The 21,460-nt window shown below is 55.3% G+C and overlaps 1 protein-coding gene across 2 annotated transcripts in view; it reads right to left on the reverse strand.

Annotated features, from left to right (window-relative positions):
- Nucleotides 1–258: 258 nt before the first annotated feature.
- TTYH2 (tweety family member 2) overlaps nucleotides 259–21,460 on the reverse strand; it is a 49,735-nt gene continuing 28,533 nt past the window's right edge. The window contains exons 5-14 of one of the 2 annotated variants that reach the window (XM_032241835.1): nucleotides 18,605–18,700; nucleotides 18,025–18,097; nucleotides 13,045–13,114; nucleotides 12,730–12,785; nucleotides 12,233–12,325; nucleotides 11,895–11,987; nucleotides 10,110–10,252; nucleotides 9,225–9,410; nucleotides 8,676–8,754; nucleotides 259–2,002 (exon numbers count right to left, since the gene is read on the reverse strand). In XM_032241835.1, coding sequence (XP_032097726.1) covers nucleotides 1,697–2,002; nucleotides 8,676–8,754; nucleotides 9,225–9,410; nucleotides 10,110–10,252; nucleotides 11,895–11,987; nucleotides 12,233–12,325; nucleotides 12,730–12,785; nucleotides 13,045–13,114; nucleotides 18,025–18,097; nucleotides 18,605–18,700 — 1,195 coding nt within the window. In that variant the 3' untranslated portion in view covers nucleotides 259–1,696. Of the gene's footprint in view, nucleotides 2,163–8,675; nucleotides 8,755–9,224; nucleotides 9,411–10,109; nucleotides 10,253–11,894; nucleotides 11,988–12,232; nucleotides 12,326–12,729; nucleotides 12,786–13,044; nucleotides 13,115–18,024; nucleotides 18,098–18,604; nucleotides 18,701–21,460 lie in introns of both variants that reach the window. The other variant, XM_032241836.1, reaches the window with a different exon arrangement.

Below are 21,460 nucleotides of genomic sequence, written 5' to 3' on the forward strand. Positions count from 1 at the left end.
AAAAAAAAGCAGTGACCTTTAGGGGGAGTTCTGGAGAAAGAGCAGAGCAGAAGTCAGTCCTGTCCCTGGTGCTCTAAGAGCAGCTAGAGGCCATGCGAGAGCCCCGTGACATTCATTCAAGCCCCTCTTTCAATCCTGGCATGGAAATCGTGACTGGAATCTGCTTCTAAGCCTCCCACCACATGACCTGCCGGAGGGGCCGCTCCATCTTTCAATACCCTCGTTCTTCCCTGCAGCTGAGGAGTCAGAGACAGAGTGCACATTTTAGTACACGTGGTTTATTTCTCTTCCAGGTGAGGCCGCACGTATATAAGCAAAGGTTTGCCCACCTGGTTCCCTCAGGAACTCCCCGAGGAATCTGTTTAGTTTCCATGCATTAAAAACAACCCTCTAGTTGCCAATAAACTTTAAGAAGCAACACTTTGACATCGCAGAGTTCCTCTCTGCGTGTGACGCGGACATACCAGGGTGAGTCTATGGTACACGGTGCGCATGGGTTAATGCAGGGGAGACAGGGAGTCCCGGCTGCCCTGTGGCCTCATTCCGTCATGGAGGCTTCGCTGGGAGCTGAGGACCACACTGCTGTCCATGTTTCAACGACAGGAGGGTCTTCCAAAACAGAAACAGAACCTTGTCCCAAGCCAAGTCACGCCACGCCCTTGCTTCAGTGTGCAAGGCTGGGGTGCTGCTCCAGGTTGGCAGGAGGTTAGAAGCACCAAAGACCCCAACTTTGGCCCCCCAACAGGGAGGACTGGGGGACATTATTCCCTCCTGGCCAACAAGCTCCTGTGGCTGAGCAGGCCAGGGCCGAGGACACCGGGAGGGGCAGGTGCTGGGGGAGGCAGGGCAGAGGCCTAACCTCCCATGAAGACACAGTGGTACCACTTTGCTAAAACCTTTTCTGGCAAACTTGCTTGGAGACAACAGGAGGGGACCGCTGATGTGGGCATTCGGCTAGTCCGCTAGAGCAGGGAACTCCACTCTCCCTCTTGGCTTTTCTCTCCTCTTAAAGATCCTCCCTCCGTGGGTGAGATAAACCCAGATCCCCATCAAACGGCAGCTTGGGACAGGATGTCTCACTGATCCTTATTTTATTTAAGAATCGGCTCCTTTCCCTCTCCTCCAGATCTGGAGAACTGGCCGGGGCTAGCAAAATCTGCAAAAGTAGTGACCTAAAAACCAGGGTGAGGAATGAGATGCAAATCTGTTGTAAAAACTGGAGGTGCTAGGAGTTTCAATTCTTTGGATAATCAACATGTTTAAAACACTGGAGTAAAGAAAGAATTAAAGTTGTTTCAAAGTGTCTTCATACCTGAGACTGAGCCTATCTGCAGCTAATGTGTCTGCAGCACTGATTCTGGAATAGAGGCGAGGTGATGGAGGGTTAGGGAGACAGGCAGAATGCAGCAGGCTCTCACCTCTGTTCCTGCCAGGGTCCACCAGGCTGTGACCCCCAGCCCCGGAGCCACTGTCCCCCATTGCAGACCTCTCCTGACACCTCCCCTCTATGGCTCAGGAGGAGCCTATCTGGCCCTGGGAACTCTGATTTGGGCTGTTCTGGTCTCATCAGGGGTGCGTCTTTCTTAAAGAGCATCTCCTGATCAGCCCTTCTCAGTGTTACCTGCAGGGAACGGAGGACTTAGGTGACTCTGAGAGGGGTCATCTGGGCCCTCGGCCGTGCTGACAAGAGGCAGAGTCATGGTTGTGGGACAGGAGAGAACATACAGCTCTCTGATGGTGGCATCTGACCTGGCCCATTCCTCACAGCCACTCCCCTCCTGGCGAGGGTGAGACGGAGGCGTGAGCAGGGCCAGGCAGCCAGCTCAGGGATGGCGCCTCTGAGGAGGCCAAGCACCTGGGGGCATTTCTGGTGTGGAGAGCAGGGCAGAAGAGAGGCTGGCCTGCGTGGCGGGTCTTCTGCCCCCATGGGGCTTTGGTTGGGAATCCCAGCTGCTCCTCTGCCACAAAAGGAGGCCTCTTGGGCTCCAGATGCCTTTGGTTTCTATGAAGGAAATGCAGCTTGGGTTTGCATTAATTAAAAACCAAAACGGAAAAAGGAGGCAGGAACCCCTGAAAGTTTGTTAGGCTGGAAACTGATTCCCGTAGTTCCTCAGGTGCTCATCCGCCACAGACAGGTAGGTGGCCCTCATGCTGGGAGAGTACTGCCAAGAGAGAAGAGAGGGGTGGTCAGGGCAGGGTCAACTGGACATTGCACCAGCAAAGATTCTGGGGACTTCTCAGAGTGGAACTGGGCTGGGTGTTTTAGGGAATGGGGGAAGCCTGGTCATGCCCCCACCTGCATCCATCAGGACATCTGACTCCCGGCCTGAAATAAAAAATGCACACACAGACCAGCTGTCCTCCAATGTCCACTCCGCCCCAGCACACACCCCCAGCACCCAGCCTGTGCCCTCACACTGGGGGCAGCGTCAGGGTGCGGCAGTACATGGAGAAGCAGTCAGCAGCCAGCAGGCTGGGGGTAGAGGCCCAGAGATTCAGAGACACAGGTTCAAATCCCAGCTACGCATCTTACCCTGTGACCTTAGCGTAGGTTCTCCAATCTTTCCTAGCCTGTTTCCCTACCTGCAATGTGGACCTAAGCTCACTCAGCTCTTACACTGAAAGGGTGACATGATATGGAGCAGGCAGGAGCCCTAACACAGCTGCCCTCAAACTGGGCTGTGCATCAGAAACACCTGGGGAGCTTAAAAACATCCTGAGGTCCAGGCCACACCCACCAGTATATAAATATGTATATTTTTATTGATGCAAAATGCACATAACGATGGTGACCCGTACCTGTAATCCCAGCACTTTAGGAGACAGTGGCAGGAGGATCCCTTGAGCCCAGGAGTTTGAGACCAGCCTGGGCAACGTGGCAAAAATCCGTCTCTATCAAAAATACAAAAAATTAGCTGGGCGTGGTGGTGTGCACCTGTAGTCCCAGCCTCTCGGAGGCTGAGGCATGAGGAGGAGGTACTTGAGCCCAGGAGGTGGAGGTTACAGCAAGCTAAGGTCAACCGCTGCACTCCAGCCTGGGCAACACAGCAAGACCGTGTCTCCAAAAAAAAAGACAATGGACATCACATAAAACTAGGCATTTTAAAGAACCACCAGTGTTTTTTCGCGATCTTTAGGCAATTCCAGTGTGCATTTGAGCTGGAGGGGCAGAGACCCAGTACAGAGAAAGTGCTCGATAGCCCTTAGTCACTCGTCCTTGGCCGTGGAGAGGGCCTCTCGCTACTTTTTTTTTTTTTTTGAGACAGAGCCTTGCTGTCGCCAGGCTGGAGTTCAGTGGTGTAATCTCAGCTCACTACAACCTCTGTCTCCTGGGTTCAAGCGATGCTCCTGTCTCAGTCTTCCGAGTAGCTGGTACAGGTGCGTGCCATCATGTCCAGCTGCTATTTTTGTAATTTTAGTAGAGACAGGGTGTCACCACGCTGGGCAGGATGGTCTCGATCTCCTGACCTCGTGATCTGCCCGCCTCGGCCTCCCAAAGCACTGGGATTGCAGGCGTGAGACACCGCCCCGGCCAGCCTCTCACTTCCTACCCTGCACACAGGCCACCCGGGGATCACATCCACAGGACCTGAGATTCTACACTTCTAACAAACTTCCAGAACCTGCCACTCTCCTGAACAAGGAAGTTTCAGGGGTCCAGGCCATTCCCATCAGGGGGAACTGAATGCTTCCACCTGGGGTGGGGTAGGGGAGGAGGGAGCATGAGGCTCTCTGACCCAGTGGGTCTCAAGCAGGGGTGTTTTTGCCTCCCAGGGGCATTAGGCAATGTCTGGAGACATTCTGGTTGTCACAGGTGGGGGCTGGGGTGTTACTGGCATGTACTGAGTAGAGGCCAGGGGCGCTGCTGGACATGCTGCAATGCACAGGAATCCCCCCACCGAAAATGACGCTGCCCGTCAACAGCACTGAGACTGAAGAAGCTGGCCTCGGAGCAGTGGTTCTCCAAGCACAGTCTCCAGAGCAGCAGCAGCAGGAGCTTTACCTAGGAATGTCAGACGCACATCTCTGGCCAGGCGTGGGGGCTCAAGCCTGTAATCCCAGCACTTTGGGAGGCTGAGGAAGGTGGATCACCTGAGGTCAGGAGTTTGAGACCAGCCTGGCCAACACGGTGAAACCCCGTTTCTATTAAAAATACAAAAAATTAGCCAGGCATGGTGGTGGGTGCCTGTAATCCCAGCTACTAGGGAGGCTGATTCAGGAGAATTGTTTGAACCTGGGAGGTGGAGGTTGCAGTGAGCCGAGATCGTGCTACTGCACTCCAGCCTGGGCAATGAGAGCAAAACTGTGTCTCAAAGAAAAAAAAAAGCACATCTCCAGGCTCCAACCCAGATTTTCTGAATCAGAAATGGGGTGGGTCCCTCAGGCAATTCTGATGCATATGCAAATATGAGACCCTCCTTCTTTATTTTTTTGAGACAGAGTCTCACTCTTGTCACTCAGGCCGGAGTGCAGTGGCGCCATCTCTGCTCACTGCAACCTCTGCCTCCTGGGTCCAAGTGATTCTCCTGCTTCAGCCTCCTGAGTAGCTGGGATTACAGGCACCTGCCACCACGCCTGGCTAAATTTTGTATTTTTAGTAAAGATGGGGTTTTACCATGTTGGCCAGCCTGGCCTCAAGTGACCCGCCTGCCACGACGTCCCAAAGTGTCGGGATTACAGGCTTGAGCTACTGCACTGGCCAAGACCCTCCTTCTCAAAGCAGTTTTCCGGAACTTGAATGATAATAAGTTTGTTAAAATCCCCCAGGCTCCTACCCCAAGAGATTCTGTTTCTGTAAGTCTGAAGAGAAGTCCCAACGTCAGTATTTTTAACAATTGCCCCGGGTCATTTTTGTTCCTCAAGTCCGAGAAACAATGCCCAGAAGGATAGAAGAGATGATTCCTTGAAGGCGGAGCTGGGGAAAGACACACTTCCAGCAAGGGACAGGCAGTATATCCAGATCACCAGGTGTGACGTCACCCACCCAGTGAGATCCCCTGACTGTCCCAGAGAGGGCGCTTGTCAGAGGGAGGAATTTATCCACCTCTTGAACTTGCTGGGTGCTAAAGAGTATATAGAGCAGGCACCCTGGGAAGGGTGGGGCGCAGCCAACTGTGCTGTCTTTACTGGGGCAGACACCCACACCCTCCACGCCGTGGGCTTCCTTCGTCAGCGGCATCATTACATGCCATTCTAGGTCCCTTGCTGGAGGTGGAAAGGTCTCCCCGGGGCAGGCTGAGCTGGGTGGGACTGGGCTAGGTCAACTTGGCCAAAGCACTAAGCATTTCTGGGCAGGTCTTAAATCTAGGGAGGAAGGTTTTTCCTGTCCTTGAGCCTTGCAAATAAGGTCAGTTCTTGATCATCTCTGCTAATGGCAGGACGAGTGGCCTGGATCTTTCAAACAGAAGGTAATCCGAAAATCATTTTTATTTGGCATCACAACGCATAGAGTAATCCTTTTTTCTCAGCAGATTTCCCCTAATTATGTTGTACTTAGATTAATATTAAGGTCATTCTGCATTGCTGGGGCCACAGCAGCTGGTGGTTGGAAAAAAGAACCCAGGAAGCTTCTGATTAGTGAGAGAAACTAGGCTGGGATTTAAAAGGCACTGACTTTTAGGCTGGGCACAGTAGCTTATGCCTGTAACTCAGCACTTTGGGGGGCCGAGGCAGGCAGATCACTTGAGGCCAGGAGTTCAAGACCAGCCTGGCCTGCATGGTGAAACCCCGTCTCTACTAAAAATACAAAAATTAGCAGGGTGTGGTGGCACATGCCTGTAATCTCAGCTACTCAGGAGGCTGAGGCAGGAGAACTGCTTTGACCCAGGAGATGGAGGATGCAGTGAGCTGAGATTGCACTGTTGTACTCTAGCCTGGTCGACAGAGCGAGACTCTGTCTCAAAAAAATAAAATAAATGGTGCTGCCTTTGAATACAGGTTCAACCAGCTCACTCCTGAGGACCCCAGGAAGAAGGAACAACATGAGGCTGGGGCTTGTGTTTGTAAAGCTTTGGGAAGGGACAGCAGGTGGTGCTCCCTGCAAAGGTGCCAAGGTGGTGGCACAGGAGTGAATGACGGGGGACTGGTTCCAGCAGGCTTTGCAGTGGGCAGAGGCCAGGGATGCTGCTAAACATCCCACACACAGAGGACAGGCCCCATAACCTGTGGACATTTGGGGTGCACCATGCTTTGTGGTGGGAGCTCCACCCACTTGAGGCCGATAGCATCCAGCCTCCATCCCCAGCCCCCAGGTGAGGTGAGGAAAAAGTCTCCAGACATTGCCAAATATCCCCTGGGGGGAAAATTGCTCCTGAGTGATCACCTGCTCTACACTGCGGCTCAAATGCCACCTATTAAATAGAACTTTCTGGAATCCCCTAGAGCAGCAGCAAGGACAGTTCCTTCTTTCTGGTCCCAAAGTACCTTGTGGCACTTTCTACAGGCAGCCTTCTCCAGTGCCCCTTCTATAGATTGGAACTTCCTGAAGACAGGGACCGGGTTCCACTTGCTCTTTTCCTGCGTCTGACACTATGATTTTCACCAAGTGCCAGACTGGGAAGCTGACTCCCTGGGTGCCTGTGCGTGCCGCTCCTGGGTCCTCAGGGCCCAGGCCTATCATGCTGGTCCCAGGTACTCGGGCTCCAGTGCTTCTGTTTTCCTGTTGGACGTACCCTTCCAAACTACCTGGAGAGGGGCAGTGAAATGCCTTGCCTGGCCCGATGAAGGCAGGCGCCTGGCTCCAGAACCCTTCTGCCCACCCCGCGGCAGACTTCTGGGCTGTCTTTGATTTCCCTTGTCCTTTCTTATAAATACCACAGCTCTGGTGGGGTGCAGTGGCTCACACCTTTAATCCAGCACTTTGAGAGGCCGAGGCGGGTGGATCACCTGAGGTCAGGAGTTCGAGATCAGCCTGGTGATACCCTGTTTCTACTAAAAATACAAAAATTAGCCAGGCATGGTGGCACATACCTGTAATCCCAGATAGTCAGAAGGCTGAGGCAGGAGAATCGCTTAAACCCGGAGGTGGGGGTTGCAGTGAGCTGAGATTGCGCCACTGCACTCCAGCCTGGGCAAAAGAGCGAGACTCTGTCTCAAAAAAAAAAAAAAATTAATAAATGCCACAGCTCTGCAGAGAAGGTGGGGTGGAAGAAAAAATAGCAACAGCTCACTCACTGTCTTGTGGCACTTACTGTGTACTTCACATGTGCACTTTGATAACAATGACTCCGTCTCATGAAGTATGTGCTGGTATGCCCATATCCATTCTATAGCTGGGGAAACTGAGGCAGAGAGAGGCAGAGCGCTTGTCCAAAGCCACAGAGACCATAAACGATTAGCTGGGATTTGACCCAGGCATTTGGCATGGGAGTCTGTGTCCCTGACCCTTGACGGTCAATTCACTGTCTGCAGCTGTCTCAGTCCGCATTTCCGTGTCCTTTGGAAACTTCTCTGTGATGAGACAGCAGGGTCTTTTCTTCCTAGCCTGCCCACCCCTCGTACCCTGAGCTCCTCCCCTGAGGCTGCATCTCAGGTACCCAGGCTGGAGGTGGTGGGTGGACAAGAGGCACAGACCCCACTTGGGCACAGTCCTAGGGAAATGGGGAACTGAGATGGACTGAGGAAGGCTGTGTATCTGGGTTCAGCCCTCCCAGACCCGCCACCACGGCCAACCCACCCTCCAGCCCAGGGGAGACTAAGGGTTAAGGTAAACAGACATCTAAAAAGAAAAACATGTCCTTAATTTTCTCTGATGCAAAAAGGAAAAGAGACCCCCTCACTTCTTGGAATATTTCCTTTAGAAAACTTATCATTGTAAATAATTTCTGTCTTTTGAGATGTACGCAAACCCTCTTAAAGGCCGACTATGGCCCTTGCCAGCGTTACAATCCAGGTATGTTTCTTAGGTCTGGGAGCCAGCTCTTGGAAGCGGAACATCAGGAGGACAGCAGCTCATCTCCTTCTCAGGGACAGTTCACCTGTGGGCCGGGCTCCAAGCTGGAGCTATCTGATTATCATGGAAATAGGAGTTTTACTTTTCCTCTGGATAAAGGCAATTAGCTGGCCGGGTGCGGTGGCTCACACCTGAAATCCCAGCACTTTGGGAGGCTGAGGTAGGCGGATCACTTGAAGTCAGGAGTTCAAGACCAGCCTGGCCAACATGGTGAAACCCCATTTCTACTAAAAACACAAAAATTAGCTGGGCATGGTGGCACACACCTGTAATCCCACCTACTTGGGAGGCTGAGGCAGGAGAATTGCTTGAAACCTGGGTTGCAGTAAGCCGATACTGTACCACTGCACTTCAGCCTGGGCAACAGAGCGAGATTCCATCTCAAAAAATAAATAAAGGCAATTACCTGGCCAGAATGGCCACCCCAATTAGTGGGTTTTCGTGTACTACTGTGACAAACAGTGCCATCAAGTCCTCTTGCAGGATGACAGGTATGCAGTGAGTTGTGTCTTGTTCCCACCCGGCCAGGGGAAGGAGTGAGATTCCTTGTGTCTTTGCAATCTCCTTAGCAGACTGCCTGGGGTACCCATGATGGCCTGGTTTAGTGCTTATTCAAGAACAGAACTGTTTCACTCTTTTCTACCTTTGTGGAGAGGATTCACTGGGTTGGCAGGTTTTCTCTTTACGTGTTACCCCGACAAGGAAGGGCCAGAGCCCTAATTACCGTAGGCGGAGGGGAGGCTCTCCCGATGAGCGGCACATTCTCGTAGCGTGGGTTCCTACCAAAGAGCATGGCTTGGTTCCTGCAGGGATGAGAGGAGAGCTCAGGAGGGGACAGCGTGGGAGTGGGGCTGTGTGTAGATCTCTACAGGAGGGCCCCATGGGTGAGCACATGGGAGTGGGGGGATGGAACCAGACCACAGATAGAGTGGAGGGGTTGTGGTGAGCAGACATGGATAAGCGCCTTGGGAAGCCTGGGGACAAGTGGCTGATGGGTAACAGCGGCTAGGAGCAGCATGGCCTGGAGACAAGCAGCATCTCAGGCCTGGGGCCTGTCCCACCAGCTTGTGGCAGAGGCTGCTGCCCGACATCCGTGGATCTGCCTCCAGCACATGTGGATGTGCAGGGGTGACCAGATGCTCCCCAGGGGCCTTCCCTCCAGATACCCCCTGGCTGTAATGGGGACCACGGGCGGTCTTGGGGGCCTTCCTCCCCCTCCCCGCCAGTGTTGTAGACCCCCACATGCTGTCTGGGTAGTGTGTGCAGCCCATACATGTACTCGGAGACGGGGGCGTTGGAGATGGTCTGGGCCGGGGGCTGCAGGCTGGTTTGGCTGCCCAGGCCGCTGCTGTAGCTGCAGAAGCTGTGAAGCTGCCCCCTTGGGGGATTGTGGGCCGCCATGCGCCAGGCTTGGGGGTTAAAGGGGTCATCATCATCAATGTCGTTGTAGTCTCTGTTTCTAGAACAACAGGTAGAAGATGGCCAGCTGCGAAGGGTGAAGAAGGCTCCGAGGCAGCCGGGTGCTGTCCTGCTTCCCTGCCTTCCCTCCCAGGACTCTCTCTGGCCACGCGTGCCTCCTTGAGACTCCTCTAAAGCATGGTCGCCAGCCCTGCCGCCTGCAGACCATTCTGGCCCACTCCCAACTTCACGATCAGCTCTTCTGGGCTCCCCACCACGCTGACCGTGCGCACGGGGGTCCTCCCTACTCTGCGTCCTCTTGCCTAGTCTGCCCATGAGGTGTCTACACACAGTCTTGTCCCTGTCCATCTCGTCAAGGGGACTGCAGGTTCCCCGATAACAGTGACACCATGTATCCTTGGTATCCCCGGGGCGCCCCTCCCAGCACCAGGGACTCTCCTCACTCCAGATCGCAAGTCTGCGTAAGAAGAGAGGAAAAGGGAGGCCAGGCTGTGGCCTGAGGGTTGTCACCACCCTGGGCCCAGCTCCTGCTCTGGGCCTCACCAGACTCCTTTGCAGGGTCTGTCTGGACTCTTGGGGAAGCTTCTGTAGAAGTCAGACAGACAGCCTGCTGGGCCGAATGCCTGGGCCCTCTGATAACCCTCGGTCCTGGGTTATCAGCTCAAGCGCAAGCAGAGCCCCCTGCCTGCTGCCCTCCCAGGAGCCCCACAGCTGGTGGTCTCCTTACTGGGCAACCCACCTGGTGGTGAAGTGCTTCCAGGCCCTTGGGCCCGCGCCGATCATGATGGAGAAGGCTAGGGCGGCCAGGAGGGAGAAGAGGCCGAGGTAGAGCAGGCCCTGAAGGCCATCGTAGCAGACGCCAGTAAGGGCGTCCAGGTAGTCCTGGAGGAAGAGGAGGGACACACAGCTGGTGAGGAGTCGGGGCAAAGCCTGGACTTGGGGTCTCCTGAATGCCTCCCATCCTCAGCGCCTTATAGTGCCATTAAGGGGCCACACTCTGGAGCCTAACAACGGGCTTCTTGGGTTCACTCTGCAAACATTTGCTGAGCACCTACTGTGTGCTAGGCACTGAGAAGCTGGCTCTGAACAGAGCAGATGAGGTTGCAGGGTGGGGAACTGAGACAGAGGGCACTGAAGCTGAGGCCAGCAGGGCAAGAAGTAGCACCCCTTGAGAAGAGGGGGCAGAGGGGGCAGACTTGGCCTGCTCAGGAAAGAGAGAGAACACAGGTCAGCAGGAGATGAGGCTGGAGGGGCTGGGTCACGCTGGGCCTTGCCATGCAGGAGAGGAGTACAGACTTCCAAAGGGGGTCAGAAAGACATGGGAGCGTTTGGGAATGGAAGGGATGTGATCCAGTCTATTTTGCAAAAGGACTACTCTGGCTGCATGTGTGAAAGCTCATGGGTGATGAGGGGACAAGAGAAAGTGGGAGGAGGCCACCGACTGCTGCAGGAGCAGGACCCGACCATGGTGGAAGCCGTGGAGAGAGAGGAATGGATTCAGCGTACAGCTGAGAGGACAGCTGCCAAGACTTGCTGGGGATTAGATGCAGAAGGGGAAGGAGAGAAGAGACAGGGGTGACTGCCACGTTCTCAGCTCTGAGGTCAGACTACCAGGATCCAAACGCGAGCACCTGATGTGCCAGCTCAGGACTCTTCAGTAAGCCACTTTACACACACACACACACACACACACACACACACACACACGCATTTTCCCTATGCACAGACACGACCACACACATGCACATACCACATATATGTACATACACGTGTACGACACACCAGCACACACACCACACACACATGTACCCACTTACAGACATACACCGTGCACACACACAAACACAAATGCACACCCACACGGCACACACACAGAATAGCTGTATCTATGCATCTGTCCATCCACACACACGTATGTACATTTCCTAGGAAACAGCATGTGTTTCACAGTGTTAACAGCAAGGACTCAATGACATCCTGGATATAAAATGCACAGAACAGGGCCAAGTGTGGAGCTGACAGCCATGATGCCAACAATATCCATATGGGATGTGAAGGCTGTCGCCATACCCTGGCTCACTGCTTGGGGGTAAGGGGCTGTCACGTGCTCCCAGTGTGTCTCCTGCATCATTGTGTCTGTCTGATATTCCAAGTTCCTGGAGGGATGACTCTGGCAATGGGACTGCGACATCTACTTGCAACCCAGGGAGACAGATGTGCTGACCAAACGGCCAGGAGTCTGGACAACGGGGAACAGCCTCCCTCTTATGGGTCAGGGTCTCCCCAGTGACCCAGGGCCAACCAGATCCAACCCTCCCATCCCTGAACCCTTATACTGAGTTTTCCTGACTCAGGCCCTGGAGAGAGGCCAGGTACCCCTCCCTTCCAATGTCTGGCTTCAGCTCCCTTCCTGGGCCTGAAGGGGGTCCAGGCCATTGCTCTCCTCGGCCTCCACTGGCTTCTCTCTGGAAGAGGCCTGCTGGGTGCCCTCACCCTCTCCACGTGCCCCCAGGGCCCCCAGCACCTTGTGCAGCCCTCGGCAGTCCAACATGGCAGTCAGCTGGTGGAGGCTGGACTCTGAGGAGTTCAGCAGGAGCTGGATTGCAAGCAGGTCTTTCTGAAGTGGGAAGAGAAAGAGAGGCCGAGGGGCTGTGGGGGAGAGCTGACGCAGAGAACCACCACAGCAGCTGTGCTCAGGGACCTCTAGAGCCCAGGAAGGGAGCTGAGTCAAGGGGTGGGAGCGCAGAGAGCCAGCAGCCAGCTGTGCGCAGCCTGGCCCTGGGGCTGGGGCAGGGAAAGGGCGGTCAGGGCTCATGGTCAGGGCTCATCGGGGGCTCCCCAGTCCCTGCAAGTTTGCCTTACCTCTGCGGTGGGGAAGAGGGGCACGGCGAACTGCAGCAGCCCTGCGATTTGGATCTGCATGGTGGTGAGCGCGCGCTGGAAGGTGGTCAGTGTCTGCGCCAGGAGACACACAACCCCGCCGTGAGGCTCCATCTCCCAGGAGCCCCACGGGCGGCCAGGTGGCCTGTGCTCCTGTCCCTCCCACTTGGCTGCAGCTGCACAGGCCCTTCCACTCGCAGGAAGGCTCCCCCCATCCCTCTGGCTTCTTGAAAGCTGCACAGTCTTCTCCCTGCTTGCAGCTCAGATGTGGTCCTCGGACCAGCAGTCCCTGCCTTACCTGGGAGCTTGTGACAAGTGCAGAATCTCGGCCCCACCCCAGAGCTCAGAAGCAGCTAAGGAGAGGACCACAATGAAGTAGGGAAGGTCCCACCACCTCTGCTATCCTGCTGAGTGGTAGGGCCTAGGGTCAGGAGAGAACGAGCTGATGGAGCAGCTGAGGGCAGGGTGAGGGGCCGTACCTGCTGGAAGGGGCTGCTTCCACTCTGGCTACAATACAGGTAGTAGCGAGTCACCTCTGCAGGGCAACAGCATGGTGTTAGGCAGCTCACAAATGATCAGATGAGATCTCTATCATCCTTGGTGGCCAAGCCAGGCCTCCCTCCCTGTCCCCAAGCTCCCAAGGGAGGCAGTTTCTAGGAAATGGCCTAGAGCATGAGCTGGACTTGAAGTTCAGGGCTGACGAGGGGTTGGATGGCTACAGGGCTGAAAGAGGTGGGTAGGGGCACACGTCCGGCCACCCAGGCATCCACAGCAGTGACCCGAGAGTGTGTTACCTGTGCTGATCTGGCCCTCCGTAATGTTCAGGATGAAGGTATCAGGAGCCACACAGAAGTCACTGGTGCCCTGAGTCAGGGAGAGAGGGACAGGGTGGAACAAAGTCAGACACCATAACATCGGGTCCCTGAGAGGAGCCAGGAACCGAGCACCCCAGCCCCTCGAGTTACCTCCCAGGTGGCAAAGAGCAGAGTCTAGAGCCAGCCTCCTGGGTTCCAACCTGGCTCTGCCCCTTCCTAGCTGTTACCGTGGACAAGTTATTTATTCTTCCTGTGCCCCAGGTACCTCATCTGTGACAAGGGGATGATGCTGTTCACCCAATGTCCGTAGTGTTCAGAAAAGCAACTGGGGCAGAGAACATGCTAATGGTTACTCTTACTTCCGAGCGCCTCTTCTGGGACAGACCCTGTGGGCCAGCATCCTGGGCCCCAGGGCACCTGCAGGCTGTGTGCAAGGGAGTTCATTACACCATGGCCCCATTTGCTCATGTCTGCTTTAATGTTTTGTCTTGCTATGATCAAATCCTATAGGCACTGGCGATCTAGGAAGGCTCCCCTGAACTCTTTTTAAAGACTGCGGTTGGTGCTGAAGCATCTGTGAGCCTTGGGTGCAGGTCCTCACCTGCCGAGACACGGGGTGGGAAGGGCACGGGGCTGAGACGCGGCTGCCACTTACGAGCTGGAGGAGCTGGCCCACAGCACCACCTGGCTAGGTGATTGCTAAGGCCCATGCAGCAGGGTGGGAACAGACACGGGCCCCAGGAGAGGCGGCAGTAAGAACACAGCCTCCAAGCCAAGCCCACCCCCAATCTGGCCCGGGTTGCTCTGAGGACTGGATAAAGGGGGGCCTCTGCCTCCCAGAGCAGCCAGGTAGAGCACCGGTCCCCTGGCCTGTTCCTAGGGGCCTCCTCTTTCTCTGGAGCATGCTCCCTGGGCAAGGGACCCCTCTGAGTGCCCTGTTCTGTCAATGGCCCCATCCTCCTTCAGGAGCCACTGCCTCCGGGGTCCATGATTGTGCATCACTCACCCACTTGCTAAGTTGATAGACATTTATGGAGCACTTACTCGGTGCTGTGCAGGGTTCTAGCACCTAGAGGTAAGCGCATCACAGCGCTTACGGTCTAGAAAATGTGTGTATAGCGAGGGTGGGGAATAACGTGCCCCTCTAGAGGCAGAGCTTCCCCAGAGCCCCATGTGCATGCATGCGGGGAAACACACACGCATGCACTTAAATGCACTTAAGACCCTGGGAGAAATGCTTTATATATTATAAACCACTAGCATTCATAATACATCAACTGGCCTATTATTACCTATCAGAGCTACAGTGCCAGCAGGCCTGGTGGTGTGCCTCCACCCCTCAGCTGGAGTGGCAGAGAGAGGGCAGCCAGGCCCAAGTGGAGGATGGGGAAGCTTTGGGAAAATAAACAGTGAGGGCACCATCTCAGTTTGGGTCACCCCAAGAAGTCTGAGAACCAAGAAAGGAGAGGGAAAGGAGGCCCTGGTCCAAGGCTCCACAGTGACGTGGTCTTCCTGCCTCCCTCCTTCCCCTCCCAGGCCAGGCCTGTTCTTCACACCCCTCAGCTCCGCTGAAGCCTCCATCCCTGGGACAGGTGCATAGGATGGCTTGGAGTGTGGAACTCAGCAAGGTGTCAACTCTCCTGTGAAGACAAGCACCTGTGTGTGTGCATCACATGTGTGATATGCACTTGTGTATGTGTGTGCATGTTGGTATGGGTTGGCTGTGTCCTCACCCAAATCTCATTTTGAATTCCCACATGTTGCGGGAGGGATCTGGTGGGAGGTAGCTGAATCATGGGGAAAGTCTTTCCCACACTGTTCTTGTGACAGTAAGTCTCACAAGCTCTGATGGGTTTTTTTTTTGAGACAGAGTCTCACTCTGTTGCCCAGGCTGGAGTGCAGTGGTGCGATCTCGGCTCACGGCAACCTCCACCTCCTGAGTAGCTGAGATTGCAGGCATGCCCCACAATGCCTGGCTAATTTTGTATTTTTAGTAGAGATGAGGTTCCCTCATACTGGTCAGGCTGGTGTTGACCTCCTGACCTCAGATGATCCACCCCGCTGGGCCCTCCCAAAGTGCTCAGATGACAGGTGCGAGCCACTGTGCCTGGCAGATCTGGCAGTTTTTAAAATGGGAGTTTCTCTGCACAAGTTCTCTCTTTGCCTGCTGCCATCCATGTAAGACGTGACTTGCTCCTCCTTGTCTTCTGCCAGGATGGTGAGGCTGCCCCAGCCATGTGGAACTGGAAGTCCTATTAAAGCTCTTTCTTTTGTAAATTGTGCAGTCTTAGGTATGTCTTTATCAGCAGCGTGAAAACAACGCACGTGTGCATCACTCAAGCCACGGTGATGAAGATGACAGGAGGGGACAGGAAGGAAGCACTGAGCACAGTGGGGCAGGTGGGAGAGGCTGCCCGGTACCCAGCCCAGGTGATGGCTGAGCCTGCAGGCAGCTCCTGAGAACAGAGGTGAGGACCTGAAGCAGCCCCTGTGACCCTACCATGATGATGCTGAATATACAGGAAGCCAGTGGTGGCCACTGTTTACTGGACATTTTCTGTGTGCTGCCCAGGATTAACCCACTCCCCTTTTCCTACCAACCGCCCTTTGAGGTAAGTCTTGTTATCTTCCCTACTCACCTAGGAGGAAACTGAGGCACAGAGAGCCCCAGTAACCTTCCCGGGGTTCCACTGCTGAGAAGGGGTGAAGGGAGGATGTGGGCCTGGGCAGGGTGGCTCCAGAGGCCACACTCCTACCCTCTGACTCAGGAAGGCCTGGCTGCCCCTTGGCTGGAGCGGTCCCCCGGAACTCTCTGTCCCGTGCTCGGTGGCCAAAGCACTCATGACAGCCCTTGCCTCCCCCTCACAGCTGAACCCATTTTCTCCCCCTTCCTTCTTCTAGGGCTTCCCACCATCTCTGGCTGCTCTAGCCCCTCACCCCAGGCACCTCCTGGCTGGCAGTGCTGACACAGGGGTGGCCGCAGAGCCTGGAAGCTCGGAGCTCAGCTGTCAAGTCCTGTCCACCCTCCTCTCCCTGCCTTACCCAGAGCAGATCTCCGGGCAGTGCTCTGTCCTCATGGAGTCCTTTCTAGGGACAGGGAGGGGTGGGAGGGGGGTGAGGGTAGGGCTTGTCAGTCCTCTGGCCCTAGGGCTGTCAAAACAGGCCTCAGAGAGCAGGGTGGCATTGGGAGGCCACACAAAAGCTCCCCACAATAACCCCGGGACAGCCGGCTGCCCTCCCCGCCCCCTGGCTCCTCCTCACCCGGCTTCCTATTAAAATGCAGCAGCATCTCCAGCCCCATCAAAGGCCCATTCAGCTCCACCGCCCGCTCCCCCTCTTGTACACAAGGCCCTGACTAGAGGAATTAGGGAAATGGCCTTTCTCCCCAGCTCCCCGCATTCCAGGGCGCCTGGCTGGGAAATTATATGGCCTCTGGTTTTCGTGAACACCGAAGCCCGGTGAGAGGGAGGAGCCCCCACTGGGAGGGGCGGTTATCACAGGGTGGCTCACGGTGGAAGCTGGAAGCCACCACTACCTCCAGGAGGCAGAGGCTGCCCAGAAAGCGGGACTGTGCCCCGGAGGAGCTTGTCCTGCACTCCCCACGGCTTCCTTGTGTGCGTCCCTAGTCCCAGAGGAGGCTGCAGGCTGGGCAGTGGGTCAGCGGCGCACGTCCCCCTGGCCAGCAGTGGCACTGCTTACAGCTGTCCCAGCTTCTCAAGCTTTCAAACATGACCTGGGCCTTTTCTCTACCAGTCCTTGGCCTGTGGTCACTGCACTGGGGTGGCGGGGAGCAAAGACAGGAGACACCCCCTCTTCTCCCTTCTGCACACGCCTCTGCCTAAGGTGCTAAGTCAGGAAGTGCCAGAGTCCCTGAGGGGACTGTGTCCACGACCAGAGCTGGTGGCCAGCCCCCAAGTCGCTGGGCAAGGCGTGAGTTTGGTTAGGGAGCTTCTGGTACAAGCCACTCCCATCTTATCCTATCAAGCCCCAGGTCGCTAAAGGCAGGGCAGATTGCATGTCCTGGGCGTTAGTCTATGGCCCTTGAATCAGAGAGGAGTTCCTTGAATTCCCCTGGTAAATTGTGTTTTTTTCTATTACATGTGTGCATGAACACAGATGCACACAGACACACAGACAGAAAGACACACACACACACACAGCACACCTCCCCTGTATTGAAGCCTGAAGTTGCAGTGATCTGCCCACAAGTCTTGCTTCCAAAGGCTGGAGCTCTGTCAACAGCAAACATCACGTCCTCTTGGCTTCCACACCCCAGGCATCTTGTACCATCGAGTGCCACCCAGCAAACAATGTCAGCTGAGCGAATGAACAGCCTCATGCACACGGCTTACTGCCAGCCTTAGGTCCATTAACGACCATGTGTACCCACATAGGAAGCCCCCACCTTTTCCTTTTTTAAACCATTTTGAGGCACCACTTCCAGAAACATACAGCACGTGTGCTTCAACCCTGGGAGTCCCGGGGCATTATGACGAAAGGCAAGTCAAACGCCACCTTCTACAGTGCCAGGGCCTGGGGAGCTGGCAAAGCAGCAGCTTCTGATGGGGGAGGACTTCCCTGGTCTGAGACTCAGACCTCTACCCATCCTCATGAGACCCGGTCAGTTCTTCACACCCAGAGAGAAGCCCCTGGTCACCCAGGTGCGCCTAAGCGTAAGCATGCCTGGGTGGCTGGAGCATCTCTTTGAATGGGAAGCATGGACGTCTCATCCTGGCTCTGCCCCTGGGCAGGCCTCTTCCTTTCTCTGGGCCTGTTTCCCCATCTGTAACAAGAGGGGCCGGTTCAGATGACACAAGCCCCTTTGGTTCTGAGATTCTGGGATTCTAGGTTAGGAGCTGGGACCGGAAGCTGGCCCTGCTTGGAGGCTCTAGGCAGGACACATCCTAGAGTATCCTGGCAGACCACCCACTACCCACCCCCAACCCTCCCCCAACTCACCACTGCTGCAGCGGCATCAGCAGCCAGCGACGCCCAGCTGAGGAGCAGGCTCAGCGCCCCGCAGCACAGCATCCTAGGAGACAGGCAGGTGACAAGATTGGCAGGTGGGGGTCCCCTTCCTCCCAGTCTTCTTCCCGCCCACTTTGGCCCCCAAGCCCTTGCAGTGGATCCAAAGGCAGCCTCAGTCCCTGCCCTGACGTGGGCTCTGCTAACCACTAGGGAAGAACCATGGAGCCCAGGTCCTTAGGGATAAAGAGACCCAGGCATAAGAGCACAGGCCAAGGGGGCCACGTTGGCTAAGACGGCCAGAGGCTCTCATGCGTGGGCCCACGTTTCTCAGCTGCTCAGTAGAGTCAGGCCCAGAGAAGAAGGAAAGCCTAATGCTTGCTCATTTGGTGACCAGATGGTGAGCTGGTGGCTGCTGTCTCCCGCCTCTGCTGAGTGCTGAGGATAGGGCAGAAGGTGGCCTCAGGCAGCCTGGCTGTTGTCCCTGCATTCGAGCTGGCCAGGCCCTTGTCTCTCTCTGATGATGGCATCTCGCCCAGCTCTTTGTCGCAGGTCCATGGGTAGGAATACTCACGAGGCCAGGAGACACTTGGAGCGCTTGGCCAGTCCCAGGCAAGCCATGAGGCAGATGACCAGGTCCAGGATAAACAGCAGGAGGTAGGAGAGCCACCTGGGTAGAGGGCCAGGGCCAGTCAGGGGCAGCAGGGCAGAACTCCTCACCTGCTGCCCACCTGGGAGGCCTGCATGGCAGCCCCGGGGCCACTGGACGCTTCACTGCGACACATTGCCCAGAGCCAGCCTGCACCCTGCATGCACAGGCTGAAGGCTCCGGGGCTGCACCCTCACTGCTGCCTGGACAAAGTTGTCACTTCCCACTCCTGCCTCCACCTCCGGGCTGAGTGTCAAAACCAGCATGGTGCACTAGAACTTTCCTCAGTGAAGGACTAAATCCTTGCTGTCCACCCTCTTCGCCACTACCCACAGGTGGTTACTGAGAATTGAAATATGGCTTGTGCAACTGAAGAAATATATTCTAAACTTCACTTAATAATTTTAATTAGATAGCCACATGTGGCGGGGCTGCCACCCCGGACAGCACAGCTTTGAAGTGTCTTTCTGCAGCCTCCCGGCAGGCATCTCCTAGAACCCTACCTCCCTTTGCCTCTAGAACTCTCAGACAGCATCAGACCAGCCAAGTTCTCATGTTTGTAGCCGCAGATGTAAGACAGCCCCTAAGGTGCCTGCTTCTCTGAGAAACACAGCCTGGCTCCTCAAGGCCTCCCATCTTGCCCCCTCGCTGCATGGGATCCATAACTTAAGACTTTTGGGTTCAGGCTGGACACAGTGACTCTCGCCTATAATCCCAGCACTTTGGGAGGCTAAGGCAGGAGGATCACCTGAGATCAGGAGTTCGAGACCAGCCTGGCCAATATGGTGAAACCCCAACTCTACAAAAAATAAAAAAAAGTTAGCCAGGTGTGGTGGCGCACGCCTGTAATCCCAGCTACTCAGGAGGCTGAGGCAGGGGAATTGCTTGAATCTGGGATGAGGAGGTTGCAGTGAGCTGAGATCACACCACTGCACTCCAGCCTGGGTGAAAAGAGTGAGACTCCATCCCAAAAACAACAACAACAGAAGACTTGTAGGTTCATTTTAAACATTTGCTAGGCACTGAGTTTGGCAGCAGGGATACCCAGGTGAGTAGGCTTATTTCTGACCATCAGAGAGCTCAGTGTGGAACCTGGGAGGCTGAGTCAGGGTACTTACAGCCCCGCAGCCCTCCAAACCCCTCTAAGCCCCTCCTTCCTCTGGCCTCTTTGCCCCCGAGGCTGGGCTGATGGGGAAAGGCAGTCACACCCCAGCGGGGAGGCTTGGTAAGCCACTTCACCCCTTGGGACCTTGGTTTCCATGTCTGTAAAGGGAGCTGGAATCCCTCATCTCACAGGGCCAGAGTAAGGAGTAAGCCCATGCTAAATACAGAGGTTGATGGGGCAAGGCAGCCAGGGACTTCAAAGGCCCTGCCCTCCTGTGTCAGGCTGACAGAAAGGATGGAGAGGCAGCCCCAGGGTCAGGTTCAGCAAGTTTATTTTAACCTGCCAGGCGGGCTCACCACAGGCAGTGAAGGCAGCGGCCTGGCTTACAGACTATGGGGGTTATATAGGGGGTTTGCAGGTAGTCGGGTGCTGTTTTAAGAAAAACCACATTTTGGTTTTTAGGGGCTGACATTCTGCTTAATTGGATTAACATCTTGGGTTTGAGAACCGGGTGTGACCACATCGTGGAACCTAGGTGCCCTGCTTACAAGGCCGAAAGCTGTTTTGTTATAAGCTTGGCTTAGCAGGGGAGGGGGTCTATGGGCTTGCTTTCCTATAACCCTAACATGCTGCTTCTCCAGGGGACAGGCTGGAGAATCCAAGTACCCGAAGCCCAAGGGCACCGAGAAGGCCCCAAACACAGTGCCGCCATTCCTTTCCCTTCCACGCTGGTCCCCAAGGTGGTCCTCACAAGGCAGCGGTGGTCTCCCCTGGCGGCCATGCCCTCTGCCCCATGCTGGGCACCAGCGGGAGAGTGGACAGGGGAAGAAGGGCATGGAGACAGGTGCTTCTCAGCCTCCAGAGAGGGACATATTTGGATCTAACTTCTCTTGATGCAAGAGCCAAGTAAAGTTTGCTGACCCCTCCTCTCCAGCAATGGCCTCTGCTTCACTGACACCACAAAGGGGAAGAAGGAGTTTGCAGCGTGGGCAGGGAGTGCCCTGGAGTTGGTGGAAAGTGGCAAAGAGGCTCCGAGGGGGCGAGGGGAGAGAGCAAGCTGAAGGCCCCCGGCAGCCAAGGGTGGTGCTTTCTGATTCCCCAAATGGAGGCTCACTGCCAACAGAAGCGGATAACCAAAGTCCTTGTCCCTGCACAGAGCAGTGGGCAGCTCACACTAGGCCTCTGGGTTCCCAGGAATGGAGCCAGGGGCTTTGGGGAGTGGGCAGAGCCTGCTGCCACCAAGAAGTCAGTTTCCTTAGACGCAGCTCAGAGCTGGAAGGAACCTTGCAAACCATCTAGTGTTTGGGTCATATTCTAATTTTTACACACACACACACACACACACACACACACACACACACACACTGTCTATAAAGACTGGGTCTATGTTACTCAGGCTGGTCTCAAACTCCTGGACTCAAGAGAACACACACACACTCTCTCTCTCTCTCTCTTTCTCTCTAAAGACTGGGTCTCTCTATGTTACCCAGGCTGGTCTCAAAGTCCTGGACTCAAGAGATCCTCCTGCCTCAGCCTCCCAATGTGCTGGGATCATAGGCGTGAGCCACGAGGCCCAGCCAGGATCCCATTCTATAGATTGGAAAACCACGGCCATGGTGGGGAGAGCCTGACCCAGGATTTCCACATTGCCTACATCAAGCTTGCTGCAAGGGACA

This window comes from Sapajus apella, unplaced genomic scaffold, assembly GCF_009761245.1.
Source record: "Sapajus apella isolate SASKATOON/1434 unplaced genomic scaffold, GSC_monkey_1.0 scaffold48, whole genome shotgun sequence".
Lineage (NCBI taxonomy): Eukaryota > Metazoa > Chordata > Mammalia > Primates > Cebidae > Sapajus > Sapajus apella.